This window comes from Alosa pseudoharengus, unplaced genomic scaffold (genome assembly GCF_046254945.1).
Source record: "Alosa pseudoharengus isolate Yale_2024_CS ecotype anadromous, Long Island Sound unplaced genomic scaffold, YU_APseudo_1.1 YU_APseudo_1.1_scf_10, whole genome shotgun sequence".
NCBI lineage: Eukaryota > Metazoa > Chordata > Actinopteri > Clupeiformes > Clupeidae > Alosa > Alosa pseudoharengus.
The window spans coordinates 16,659,970-16,673,048 of record NW_027468565.1 but is presented as its reverse complement, the minus strand read 5'-3'; the positions used below and the strand labels follow the sequence as shown (position 1 = coordinate 16,673,048).

The window sequence follows — 13,079 nt, the reverse complement described above, 5'->3', positions numbered from 1 at the left end:
ATTCACCCAAGCCTACAGCAGCTGGTAGGCTGGTAGCCTACTCTCACTGATCCCGCCAAAATCTGCTGTCAGTCACTAACCTTGTCAGTGATTTATAGCCTAGTATCAATAATTAGGCCACCAAACAGAGTAGCCTAGCTGTCAATAGTGTGGCCTGGCTTGAACTAATTTGAACAACAACGAACCACCTGATCCAAAGCCGCTCCTCCACTCCCAGTAAGTAGCTAAGTTAGGCAGCTAGGCTATAATGATAGAATTAATTTCATGTTCCAGACTCTTGTAGGTTTTTGAACATTCTAAGTTCCGCAACAATTGAAGGTTCTAAAATTCTATGTTGAATTCAATGAACCCAGAGCCATAGAGAGAATTCTCTCTATGGCTCTGAATGAACCCAGATATTCTTTAGAACGTTCATTTCTTAACATTCCCGTCACACCGGTGTGACGGTACTCCTTTAAGGGAACATGTATTCAATTATTTTATAAATTAATCTAGGCTTGGTATGTCTTGTCATAATGTCAGCCCAAAACAGATTGTTGAAGTATTTGTTAAAAACTGATATCCCATTTACACAAGGCAATGCCAGTCTCAGGTCTTGGCTTTTGGAAATGATCTTTCCGTGCTTTGGCATTGGCACACCTTTTTTTTTGGAAGTTTCTCTCAGACTCCAGTGGGATTTTCCATTCTTAGATTATATCCTATCCTATCCTATCCTTATTTCCTTGAAAATGTCATCAGGTCAAGGAAAGATTGAAGAAGAATTCAGACTTTGGAAAAGACTAGAGCTAAGAGATTCTGATTCCACTTCACAGTTTTCCTAAAGCGACTCCCTGTGTTTTCTTTGAGTTATCCTCTTTGCCCCAGTTTTGGGTTGTCCTCTTTGCCTCAGGTTTTCACTCAGGATTGCTCATATTTTTCTGCAACCATCTGTTCATCTAGCCTGACAAGTCTCCCAGTTGCTTTTGCAGAACCCATAGACTGTATAGACTGTACAGTCTATGGAAGAACCTCCCCACAGTACAGTGCTGCCACCCTGTTGATTGCCTGGGACAGTATCAGTTGGCCGATGATGTCTGATTTCCTCAACACACATGCCACTGCGAATATCGGCCAAATAGTTAAATCTTCATCTTTGTTTCATCAAATAAAGGATTTAGCTCCTTGTGGTATGAGAGTCGTTCAGGTGCTTTTTTGTGGCAAACACAGTCATTACCTTTAAGGAATGTCTTCTGTTTGGCTGCAGCTCTACTAAAAGGCCTGGTTATGGTGGTCCTTCTGTAAGGTTCTTACATCTTCACAAAGGCACTGTTATTTCTTTCATAGTTGGCCTTGCGGTTACCTGTCTGGCCAAAGCTCTTCATCCCTGGCCTCATCAATCACTAAGGCTGGTTGGCCAGTTCTAAGCAGACTGATGTGTGCCTTTTCGTGAAACTCGATTGAGCACAGGAGGAACACATGACAGAAAGGCTACTTCAGTAAAGTTCTCCATATGCAGTTTTCACAAATTCAGAGAAATGTTATATTTACAGCACTCTCACCCCTTTTTAACCCTCTAATGGTTTGGCTAGGGCAGAGGTTCTCAAACTTTTTTCGCGATTCCCCACTTTGGAGGTGGGGAATTTTCAAGCCCCACCTGACCCCATCACCAAGCAAAATGGTAACGTTTAAAATATTATTGTCACATTTTGGTTCCACATTAAATATCTGGATCTGATGGTGCTTTAATTTATATGTAGGCCTGTTTATGACACCTATGTTTGGCTGTCACTGTATGATCTTCCTTGTCAAAAAAGAAAGGCATGAATGTAGATAGCTGTTATTATTATTTTGTCTGTTTGTCAGAGGCTAATTTGTTATGATGTTTTAAGATTAGATAAGAAGATAAGATAAGAAAATACTTTATTCACCCCTCAGGAATTTTGACTGTCACAACAACACTGTCCTGTGCATGAAAAATATGTAAAAGTCATTACATTGGCGAAGAGGTGAGGAGTTAAGTAGTTTGATGGCCACTGGAAGGACTTCTGTGTCTCCTTCAGAGGAACATTTGGGGGAAATTAGCATGCCACTAAAGGTACTCCAGCTCAAAAAGTCTATCATTTAAGGGATGAGAGGTGGTTTACAGGATGCTCATCAGCTTTTGGGCTTGTCATATGGGAAAACCTTGGTGTCAGCTCCCATCTAGTGGCTAGACTTTCACAAACACAATGTGTACGACTATTCTGTTAACTTACTCATCATACAGTGCACATTCTTACATTGAAAAATACATAATCCATCCATGCCATGCCTATGTCCGTCAAAAGTTTGGAATAACCTAATTGACTGACCTAACTAACTAACTTGTTTGTGATTTTTAATAATAGTTTTGCATGGTAGGAAATGTATTGAAATTCTGTTTGAGGGTCCCCACCACAGATTTGGTCCCCCCCAATGTTGACATCATGAATACGGCCTTGTTATAGCATATGACATATATGTATAACATGATTCAACATTTTAGAACAAAAAAGGATATGTCCATGTGTTCAAATGGTGCAGGAGTTCACCCCATTTACAAGCATGGCTGGTCTGACCAGAACATGGTCTGACCAGAACATGTTGAGGTTCCCTCTGTGGTCTTTGGTTGCTCGTTCGAAAAAGATGAAAAGCAACATGTTGCCTGTTATTTGAAGTGTGATTGTTGGCCTATCTATCTCTAAGTAGCATAAGCTAATGACTTTATTAAAATGTTTTTTTTTTTTAAATGTCACATTTAGTTTAACACCGTGTTGTCCAATGAACCATAGGCTGTTGAGACACAGGCGTTGACGCTAAACTTGTCGATGTGTAGGTAGCACCGGACTGACTGTAAAACGTCACTTCCTTTCTATCTTCGGGTACACGTTCAAAGGCGCAAAGTGGGACGCCACGTAGCCTACACATTACGCAGATCAAACTTTGGAAGAAAAATTCTCTGGGAAGACTTTCTCAGGTGACCTTTGTATCTGAAAGTTTTACAAAGATTGGATACATTTAAGGGGAGGGGAGATTAGCACTGATAGTTGTTAAAAGTTGTTCCAGCGGAAGACAAGGACCACGTCAGTCGAGCACAAAAGTTTTCGGATACAGTGGTAAGTAAATGCCTTTAAACTGCGAATTTCTACTGCAATCATTTTGCATCTGGAAAATCAAAATTGACCGAAGTGCTTTGATGAGATGGTTCTACGAGTGCTTCCGTGTCATCGAAAGCGCTCAACGCAAGCCTTCACACATTTTTGTTTTTATCAATGTTGCCGCCCTCTTATCGTGTTCTTTTCTTTAACGAGGATATTGGGGACATAGTAACCTAATGCACTAACGAACATAATGTTATTTCTTAGAAAGCGGGCCTGTGTAGGCCAGCATCATGCACAAATCCCAAGTGTGATTTTAAGCTGGGAAAGTTTTTCTACAAGCTCATGTTGTAGGCCTGTGCCATCGTTGCCTACGTAAGTAACGTGTCACTCTCACATCACCAGCATTTGCACTTTTGTCCATTGATCCCACTTAAACAAACGCGATGATAAGTATTTTTTTTTCTATCGCCAAGTTCTTTTTACCATGTAGACGGGTGTTTACCTAAGTCTTGCCACGTCATTTATGTTAAATGAAAGGCCACCAGGTGTATTTTGTTGGAATAGTCAAGACGATGTTTTGTCAGCAACATGTATGAAGTTGTCAGTGGGCTTTTAATCAGAAAAATGTTACATGCCAATATGACACGTCAATATCAGCTTCTCTTCTCTAGCTGTGATTCCGCTAGCCTCTGGCGATGTCACCACTATCTACGGGTTTGCTACGTGCAGTTAGTCATTCTTCTCTAATATTTCAAGTCTTCAACTGGAGTCCATACAAATCTGTAGGCCTAGTTGAGGTCTTCGGAGTAAACTAAATGACAAACTCCTCATATACTACTGAACCTATTCATGGAGTTTCATTATTAAATCACACATTATGAACTAATATTACTACTTAATATTTTCTATAGGAGCAGAATGTATTCAGGCGTGCTCCTGGTGACTTATAGTTAGTCCTAGTCATACCAAACCTGTCATTATTGTAGTGTTTTTAAAACACAAGAGGTATTATATTTATACACGTGTGGAGAACAAACTGGTCCACCTTGTTTGTGTTTGAGCATAGAGCACACCCTGGGCTTCTGTCCCAGCCTTGCCTCAGGGTGGAAAACCCAGGGCTTGACTCACCTTATTCCTGACCTTTCTTTGAAACACTCTCAGGTCACAGTAAAAAGCACAGTAAAAACCTTTTCATAATTTCAAGATGGTGTAAAATCCTGGTTTCAGGCATTTTCATGTAACTTACATGGTCGCTGTTTATTTGCAGAAGGAACATGAGCCAAACATCTGAACAGCAGCAGCAGCAGGATGAAGCTTACCTCCAAGGTGAACCTGGCGGTAAGTGTTGGTGTTTGGGACGATCTGATCTACTTTGCCAAAGGTTTGCTCTTATAGTTGGGGTGGTTCATTTGATGTGAAACATGGACCTCTAAATGTACAATGGATAGCTCCAACAAGAAGTGAAATGATTTATTCCGTTATATAATTTCTGTCTGTTGTTTAAACTGAAGGGCAGGCTTATAGCCTATCCAAGGCTATTCCACCCTTCCAAGTGGAACAGGAGAAGGTTGTGTGTTCAATCCCAGGAAGTACCAGCATGGTGCCCCTGAGCAAGGCACGTAACCCTGAGTTGCTCCAGGCAGACTGTTTGTACAGTTAGTTCACTGTATGTTCTGATTATGAGTATCATTTGAATGGCAGATAATGTAAAAATAAAGTAATGGTAATGTTTTCAGTGCAGACACCGATCACCATCAATAAAGGTGCTAATTAGCTGATGATTGGAGCTTACACTTATTTGCAATGAATACAATGACATTGCTTATCAAACATCCTATAGTTGTTCATACTGATTGGTCAGAACTGATTCCTTTTTTAGTCCTGTGCTCAGCCAATTAGTGTTGTAAACCTGTGGTCAAATAGCCAGTTTGTTATTTACCAGCAAGTGGTCAAATAGTCACAAATGATCAAGAAACAGGCTATAAAAGATGAGACATGATGCAGAGTTGCCACATGGTGGTGCTCCTTAGTTGCCTTGGGATTGTCAGTGGCCCACAGACATGTCTCTGCCTGTAACTTGTGGATAGCCATGTCATCAGAGGAATGACAGCTATGTGTGTCATCTTGGTTTGTTGAATTTTGGGTTTTGAACCACATTGCAAAAAGGTTGTAGAGTTCCCCTTGTTTTTTTGAAAAGAATGTGCTTTGGGATTGGTGGACTCACATTGGCAAGATTGTCTGCTGTTAGTGCAGTCCACAAAGCTTTTACAAGAATTTGGATATCCAGGTTGTGTTGTTTCATCAAGGTCTGCAGCATGATGGTGACTCCATTACCAATCAGAGACTGAAAACAGAATGATTTTCATTTCGCTTTGTTCTGAGCAAAAACATTCTTTTTTCGTTCCTATTCCAGTGTTCCAAGGCCACTCCTCTAAACAGTAACCGGTTAGAACAGTTAGTAAGGTTCCTTTAACAATTACATTGCTTATACAAATTGATTTATGGCAGGTGGCACAATAGCATTTAAGATTTTTTTTGTGCCCAACAGCCTTTTGATTCCGTGAGGGAAATTAGGTCTCTGCATTTAACCCAATCCTCTCTCTCTCTCTCTCTCTCTCATGTTCCGTTCATTCCCCAGATGCCACTAAGGACCACCCTCAGCCCCAGGCTGGCATGTTCTCGCGTGTAGCTGGCGGGTTATTCAGCGTCACCAAGGGTGCTGTCGGAGCAACGGTGGGAGGTGTTGCCTGGATCGGCGGCAAGAGCCTGGATCTGACCAAGACTGCGGTCACCTCTGTGGCAGCCGTCCCAGCCATGGGGGTGGGGCTCGTCAAAGGGGGTGTGTCTGCAGTTGCTGGGGGTGTGAGTGCCGTCGGCTCTGCTGTTGCCAGCAAAGTTCCTGGCGGAGGAGGGAAGAAGAAGGACAAGTCCGATTGAGCTGCCTGGCCATGGGCGGTGGAAAGGAGAATTTTGAGGAAACTGCAGGGCTTTGCTGTTTTGTTTTGTGGTGGGGTTTCCAATGACCTGGACCATGAGTGTGTGTGTGTGCACCTCAACTCCCAACACCATGTCTTTGTATAGGGGTCTTCTGTCCTACAGTGCAGGGGCCCCCTGTATTTGCCTGTAATAACCATCACCACAGACTGTTGGAGCATTACATTGAATGCTGTTTTATTTTAAGCCAAAGGGTTCTTTGGAAACAGTGCCATCTTCCAAACATTATTGTAAACAAGTATTGAATGAGCCTTTTGTTGTTGTTGTGGTTGTTGTGGTGGTTGAAGGTGATGATCTGCATCATTTCATTTGTGTGAAGAGTATCATACATATATATTTTTGGTCTCTCTCTTGATGTACGTTCTGTGGACTCCAGCTCAGCTGTCTCATGCCGTTGGCGTGTGCTCCAGGTGAGGGGTGGATCTCTGAAATCAGACCCAACTTTGCGCATCGCTCTTGGGAGCGAACTTGGGAGGCGGTTGCCAGGTGGGAGGTGATGGCCGCTCTCCATCTTCCTGATTGATTCTGTTGCGGAGATTGCTGACGGGGTGTCTGCCCGGCTCCCACGGAGTGCCCTGCTGCCCGCTCCCTCAGGGTGGGCAACCCCTCCGCGTGTCACCGCTCAAGTGCTGACAGACGGTGTCAAACTCTTGCCTTTTGTTGGCTCTTCTCTATAGCCACATTCACAGACATTCTGTACTAATGAATGAGTACTCCTTACTGTTTTCTTCCTACCAGAAATTGAGAAAAAGATTTTGGTCAGACAGTCCCTGTGCGAATGAGACTGTTATAAGTAGCCATGCTGAATATCTCCTTGTCCCCTGGGCTCTTGAACACAGCATTATGTTTGCTTAGACACTTAGACGTTACACAAGGGAGAGCTCTGTGCAAATTGTACTAATATTCTTGGCAGAGATGATAACAAGTTGGAAGTTCTGTAGTGACCTAAATGCTTTTCCAGTTAAATTAAGGATGAGACTGAGAAATATCAGAGCCTGGTCTTTGTCTGGATTCTATAAATAATTGTACACTTTTAAAAAAGCCGAAGAACATGATCGTTTAATCACATGAATCAAGAATACTGTTGTTGGCAGTTGAAATTACATATATTTTCATAATTTGAACACTGCCGGCAACACATTTGTATTTTGCTAGGAATTATATTTGGTTATATTTGGGTTTTTTTTTCCCCTCTGCATTTTGATGCCTGTATTCTTAAACCTTGAAGCATCTTCTTACAGTGGGAAAGAAATGACCTTTCAGTGAAGAAGAGGGATGTGTCTGATTGTGTACAGTGAAAGGAGGAGTGCACAGCCAATGGAAGCCGCTGTCCTCTGCAGCTGATGTACAACAGGGCTTTCATATGAAAATGTGAAAGGTGAAATCCCACGAAATATTGCTCCAGTGCCTGAGTGAAATAAAACATTGTAAAATGAAGCACACTATGTCAGCCTGTTTATCGTTGTCTTACATTTATCTTTTAGTCTTGTTTTATTTATCCCTTTATCTTTTATCAGATTTTTATTGGATGTGATTAATCCCAGATGATTTCTTGAGTGTTGTATTTAGAGGAATAATCTGCCTTGATGTAAATTACACCATTGGAACCAATGAAATGAGTCCGAAAAAAGGAGGCTCTGTCTTCCTTTTGTTTGTTTTTATGTTGGTTGGGAACCCTCAGTAAATAGTGGTGAGCGCACTGCGTGAGGCAGGGCTTGGTGCAGTAGCGGAGGAGGAGCGGGAGGTGTGGCAGTGTGCTGCTGATGGATGCCCGAGCTCCGGCGGGGCTACAGGCTTCAGTCACTCTCCATCAGCCTGAGCAGCACAAGGTCGGCCCCGGCCACTGGTGTCCAGGGGACGGGGTCCGCTTCAGTCTGTCACCTCCTGGAACAGCCTCATCCCTCACGCTGTCCGCAGCTGCGCTGCTCCAGGGGACATGGGACTCGGGCACAGGTGCTGGACGCATTGAGTGGAAGGATTGGTCGGCCACCTCGGTCAGGGGGTTCCAAACAACATTCTGACCTTTTATTTCTTAACCTTTATCAGTATCAGTGGCCATATCGAGAACCCCATCTATGGAAGAAATGTTTTTTGGGAGTGAGTGTGTGTGTGTCACCGTGTGTGTACGGTGGAGAGGGGTACAATTGTAATTGACGTACTTTTGTTCATTCACACTGAAGTGAACATGTCTAGTATTGATTGAGTTTGACAATGAGTGTAAGATTGGGGTACCTTGAGCAAGCACACTCAATGCAATCGCCCCATTCTTTGTCATTATCCGGAGGCCTTTTCATCTCCGCTTTGTGGCTGAGTGTGAGTCAGACAGCCATTAAGCCATTGGAAAACATTACCACACTACACTGACTCCCCTAGCACTCTGCTCTGCGCTGTTGCTTTGCACAGATGATGTGATTAAACAGCATGGCTGGCTATAGCTCGACTATGAGGTATTTTCCTCTATAAGTGGTTCCACTCACCAAATGCTGTATCTGGATCCTGGAGAAGAGAGAAGTTTGTTTCACCTGAGGACTACGGTAATGCTGTTCTTATTTTAGCAACAGGTACAGGATAGATATTTTTATTTGAGCAATTGGTACACGGCAGCTCTTTGCTCTGTATGGGTAAGATCATTATTCTGTGTAATAATGCTCTTACCCAAGTCATTTACATTAATCAGAAAGCCTCTTCTCTTGTTTGAATCTTGCCAGTGTAGACATCCCAAAGATGGATGAAAATAATGTGAATGCCAAATTGGCAAGGGCACACGTAATAAGGAGGAGGAAAAGACAGACTCCCAAGGTCCTCTGGAACAGTTAGTCCTCCAAATCTGCACCACACTGCGGCCAGAACGGTTCTGGAGTCAGTAGTTAGCTATGTCCAGCTGATTGACTGCCACAATCTCTGTAAACCTTCAGAGGGATTAGTAATGAGGCTACGACTCCATAGGGTTTAAGCTATTACTCTCTCTAAAGGGGTTACACGTCACACAGAAAAGCTCAACTAATAAATGCACAGAACACAGTAGCATGTTTAGAATTGGTCAGCTTTTCTAGCGGACTTATTGGCAAAAGTAGACATGCATGTCACAAGAACACACATTTATTAATGCAACTGGATGATTGTTAGAGTCCTCACAGGAGTTAAGAATGAAGGTCACATTGACTCTATCATGCCCCTACAGAGCATTGATTGCTGAAATTCAAATGAAGGTTGATACGCATAGCTTAATAATCATAAATAATCCATTACTGCCTGCGCTTCATAACACCATCTCCATAAGCCCAGGATGGTCACTATAAATACAGGTGCATGCAATTATATGTGTTCAAACATAGACACACACTCACATGGGGCAATTAGTTTCAGGTGCATTTTACATTCATGTCCTTGAGTTGGAGCAGTCTTGAGTTGTAAGAGCTTGTAACTGTTTGTCCTCCCATGTGGAAATGAGCTAGATGTTCTTTTGCGGGTGTGCGAATCACATTGCACTGGCAGCAAGCCCTTTGATTTTCAGTCAAGCTTGAGGGGAAGAAATGGCCCTACACAATACTGTTGCATTAGAAGGCAACACGTGGAAAGAAAATAGGAAAAATCTCATCTCTACTGGCCTGGGCACCACACAGAGCATAGGAAATGCCAAAACTGCACCAATGGACAAACAGAATGAGTGTTTTATTGTGTCGAAGCCTAATCATGACTGAACAGAAAGCCATATTCACTGAGCTAAAAGGATCCAATCTCGGTACCTACAGTCAACAGTCCCTAGATGTAGAAACAAAGATATGAACAAATCCTTGTTTTCTCCACTCAAATGGAAATGGGATTAAGACAGTGACGGAGGAGAGAGTTCAGAGGTGCAGCAGCAATATTCTTCAACAGCCCTCATAAATCCAAAACAACAAAGTCTTTTTTTTACTTTCTGCCTTCCTCCTACGAACCCATAAAAGATTCTGATGCTCACAACCCTCCTCTGACCTTGTTGTTATAAATGATCTGTACAGATGTGTGCGCACATCTGGACAGATATTTTATTAACTTTTTCAACAATCACAGACACATACAGTGGGCATCTAACCAGAAATATCAACCGTCTTCCACTGATATGACCAAGTGCCATCACACAAATGTTGTGCTGATTGGCAGGGTTCATTATGACACTTACGAAAATGCAGTCAGAAAAAAAGAGCAAGGTTGGGCTGTATTAGAAATGATCCCTCAAAATGTCACCATAACCTCTGGAAGTATCAGCTCCTCACTGAAAGTGGTGCTGTGTACCACCCTGTACCATCTGGTGTTCTTATGCTGTCTATGCGACCAGCCAGCCCCCGCCAGAACCCATGCCCAGAACTGGCTGGCATCATTACCTATCTGTTGCAATTCTCAGTGGATAATGAAGTCCAACTCTGTGCTCTGTAAGTCAAGAGAAAGACATCTCTCAACATTTAAAAAAATATATATTTTCAATAACTTTCAATAGTTGCTCACAAACCGATGAGCCAGTTCCTGGTGCTCATGTCCTGTACAAAAGGTACAGCTGCAGCATTTAAAGCTAATAATGAAAAACAAATACAGCCAACATTCTGAGGAGATCATCCCAACATTCCAGCTCAGTGATAACTCTTAGGTGCTTAGGTCATGCTGAGGTAAGGTGTAAGGTACCTAAAAGGACATGAAACTGACTAAGTCATATCCACACTGGTTTTGCAGCCCATTGAAACTGACATTGGCTAAGATTTATTTTAAGAAATATCATGTTATAAAAGGGCATATAAAATAAAGTAATGTATATGAACTCTTCACAAAAAGGTACACCAGTTCACAGACTGCATAAATTTGATCTTTCCTGGAAATACACAGTGCATACAAAAGACATTCAAATAAAGCAAGATCACACTAGCCCAGTGTTTCTCAAACTTTTTCAGACCAAGGACCACTTAACCAATAAATAAAAAAAAAAACTCACGGACCACCTAGCTAAAAAAAAGAGTAGACCTATTTCAAGTATATTACACAATAGGCCTACCTACAGAACCACTTTGCTTATTTTTTTTTTGCGGTGGTAATTGTGTCAGAGGATTCATATGATTTAAACTGGCGTAGCTTACATAGGCAGTGTTGCAGAACTGTTTGAATTTACAAGTTGGTTTCTTCTTTCTGACCATATCAGTGTTATGCTAATGCCCACATACAGACAAAGAGTGAAAGCAAACAAACCGGTTCACAAGCAGGTAAAAGTGTGGCCTGAGGGAGCCTCTGATGCTCTTCAAGACTGCTTTGACACAACAGACTGGGAAATCTTTAAAGGCCGTGTTGCAGGGTTCATTTTCCAACGAATTTGCACAATTTGCTTGTTGATAATAAACATTTAAACTGTTATCCATTGTATTTGATGTTGTTGGATATCACAAAACGGAATATAATAAGAAAAAGCAGCTACTATTTCACAGCGTTTGAAGTGATTCTCCTTTGCCCCACAATGCATTGCATTACGTCACCTTGGGGAGACTACAGACCAAAGCCCACCTTGAGACCCTTGAGAGTAACGAGAGAGGAGTAAAGAGAGACGAGTAAGGGATTGTTCAGCAGTAGATAGCGCAGATTATAGATAAATAGATAGGCTATAGATAGCCTAGATATGTATATAGACAGGTAGATAGAAAGCTAGATAGATCATGTCATATGCTGGTCACAGGGGAGCTCCTCGAGCAGCGGCCAAAATGCACTCGCTTCCCTAGTTACTGCAGCTCTCCACCACAGTTTCCATCGGGACGGCACAGCCCACACAAGCACCTGCAAAACTGCGACTTGCCCATATTATCTCCCTCTTTGGTAAGCCATACCCTGACGATGTCAATGGCAATCAATCACGAGCAGTAGTTTTCGAAAATATTCATGCTGAAGACACGACCAGCCTAATTGGCGGCGGCTAGAAGCTAAGTAACTGGGGTGGCTCACAGGTGGGACTAAAAAGTTAGCCCAGCTAGCTATCATGATGCTTCATATTCTGATCTTCTGACTAAGTTTTCCCGGTAGCCTACTTATCCTACTTATCTGAACTAACGACATGATCACTATCACTAGATATAAAGAAAATGTTGACTTTCATTCGGTGCTGTTCACTGACAGTAACAAAAAAAGTGTCGTAATGTTATAAGCATAATACATTGAACTGAATAGGTGCATTAAATGTAGCCTCATAACGAGGCCTCTCAAATTCAGAAAATTGCATTAAACTAAAATCAGAAGACATTGTTATCTTTGTTAGACCATAGGGTCGTTTTCATATAAATGCTGTAACGAAATTCGAAGTGTAAATATACAAACGTTATGTTGAAAGTGTAACCGCAACCGTTTCCCATAGGAATGAATGTAAAACATACCCTCCAAAACGAGACCTCCCGAAATTCAGAAAAATTACTAAATTGATATCAGGCACCGTTATTACCATTGGTAGATCATAGGGTAGCTGTGATATAAATGCTGTGACGAAATTCGAAGTGTAAATATACAAACTTTATGTTGAAAGTGTAACCGAGATCTCCATTGAAATGCATTGAAATGAATGAAGCGCAGATCAAGTAGTCCCCAAAGTGACGTCATCACCGAATTGCGTACAAAAAACCTGCTAATGCTAAAAACAACAAAAACTGGCATTTAACACCATTTGGAGACATTTTTAAAAATGATATACATAGATTGAGTGCTTTATGTACCCATTAATCAACAGTGGTGGTTAACCTGCAACACAGGCTTTAAGCAGGCAGCCTCTTACAACAACCAGACAGACATAGAGGAGTATACAGACACTGTAACCTCTTACATCACCAAGTGCATTAATGATGTGACCCACACAAAAGACATCATCACTCGGGCTAACTGGAAGCCATGGCTGACAGGGGATGTCCTCAGGCTGCTGAGGGCCAGAGACAAAGCCTACAGAGCTGGGGATGAAGCTGGCATGAGAACAGCGAGAGCCAACCTGTCCCG

General features: G+C 42.2%; 1 protein-coding gene across 2 annotated transcripts; it reads left to right on the top strand.

The window, feature by feature from the left end:
- The first annotated feature begins 133 nt into the window (after positions 1-133).
- On the top strand, positions 134-7,529 carry tmem263 (transmembrane protein 263). 2 transcript variants are annotated; one of them, XM_076265723.1, is made up of 3 exons: positions 134-216; positions 4,366-4,436; positions 5,737-7,529. In XM_076265723.1, exons 2-3 carry the CDS (start codon positions 4,373-4,375, stop codon positions 6,033-6,035), a joined length of 363 nt encoding a protein of 120 aa, XP_076121838.1. In that variant the 5' UTR covers positions 134-216; positions 4,366-4,372; the 3' UTR covers positions 6,036-7,529. The 2 variants fall into 2 exon arrangements, with proteins under 2 accessions (XP_076121838.1, XP_076121830.1); XM_076265715.1 differs by lacking the exon at positions 134-216 and adding an exon at positions 2,855-3,113.
- The last annotated feature ends 5,550 nt before the right edge of the window (positions 7,530-13,079 follow it).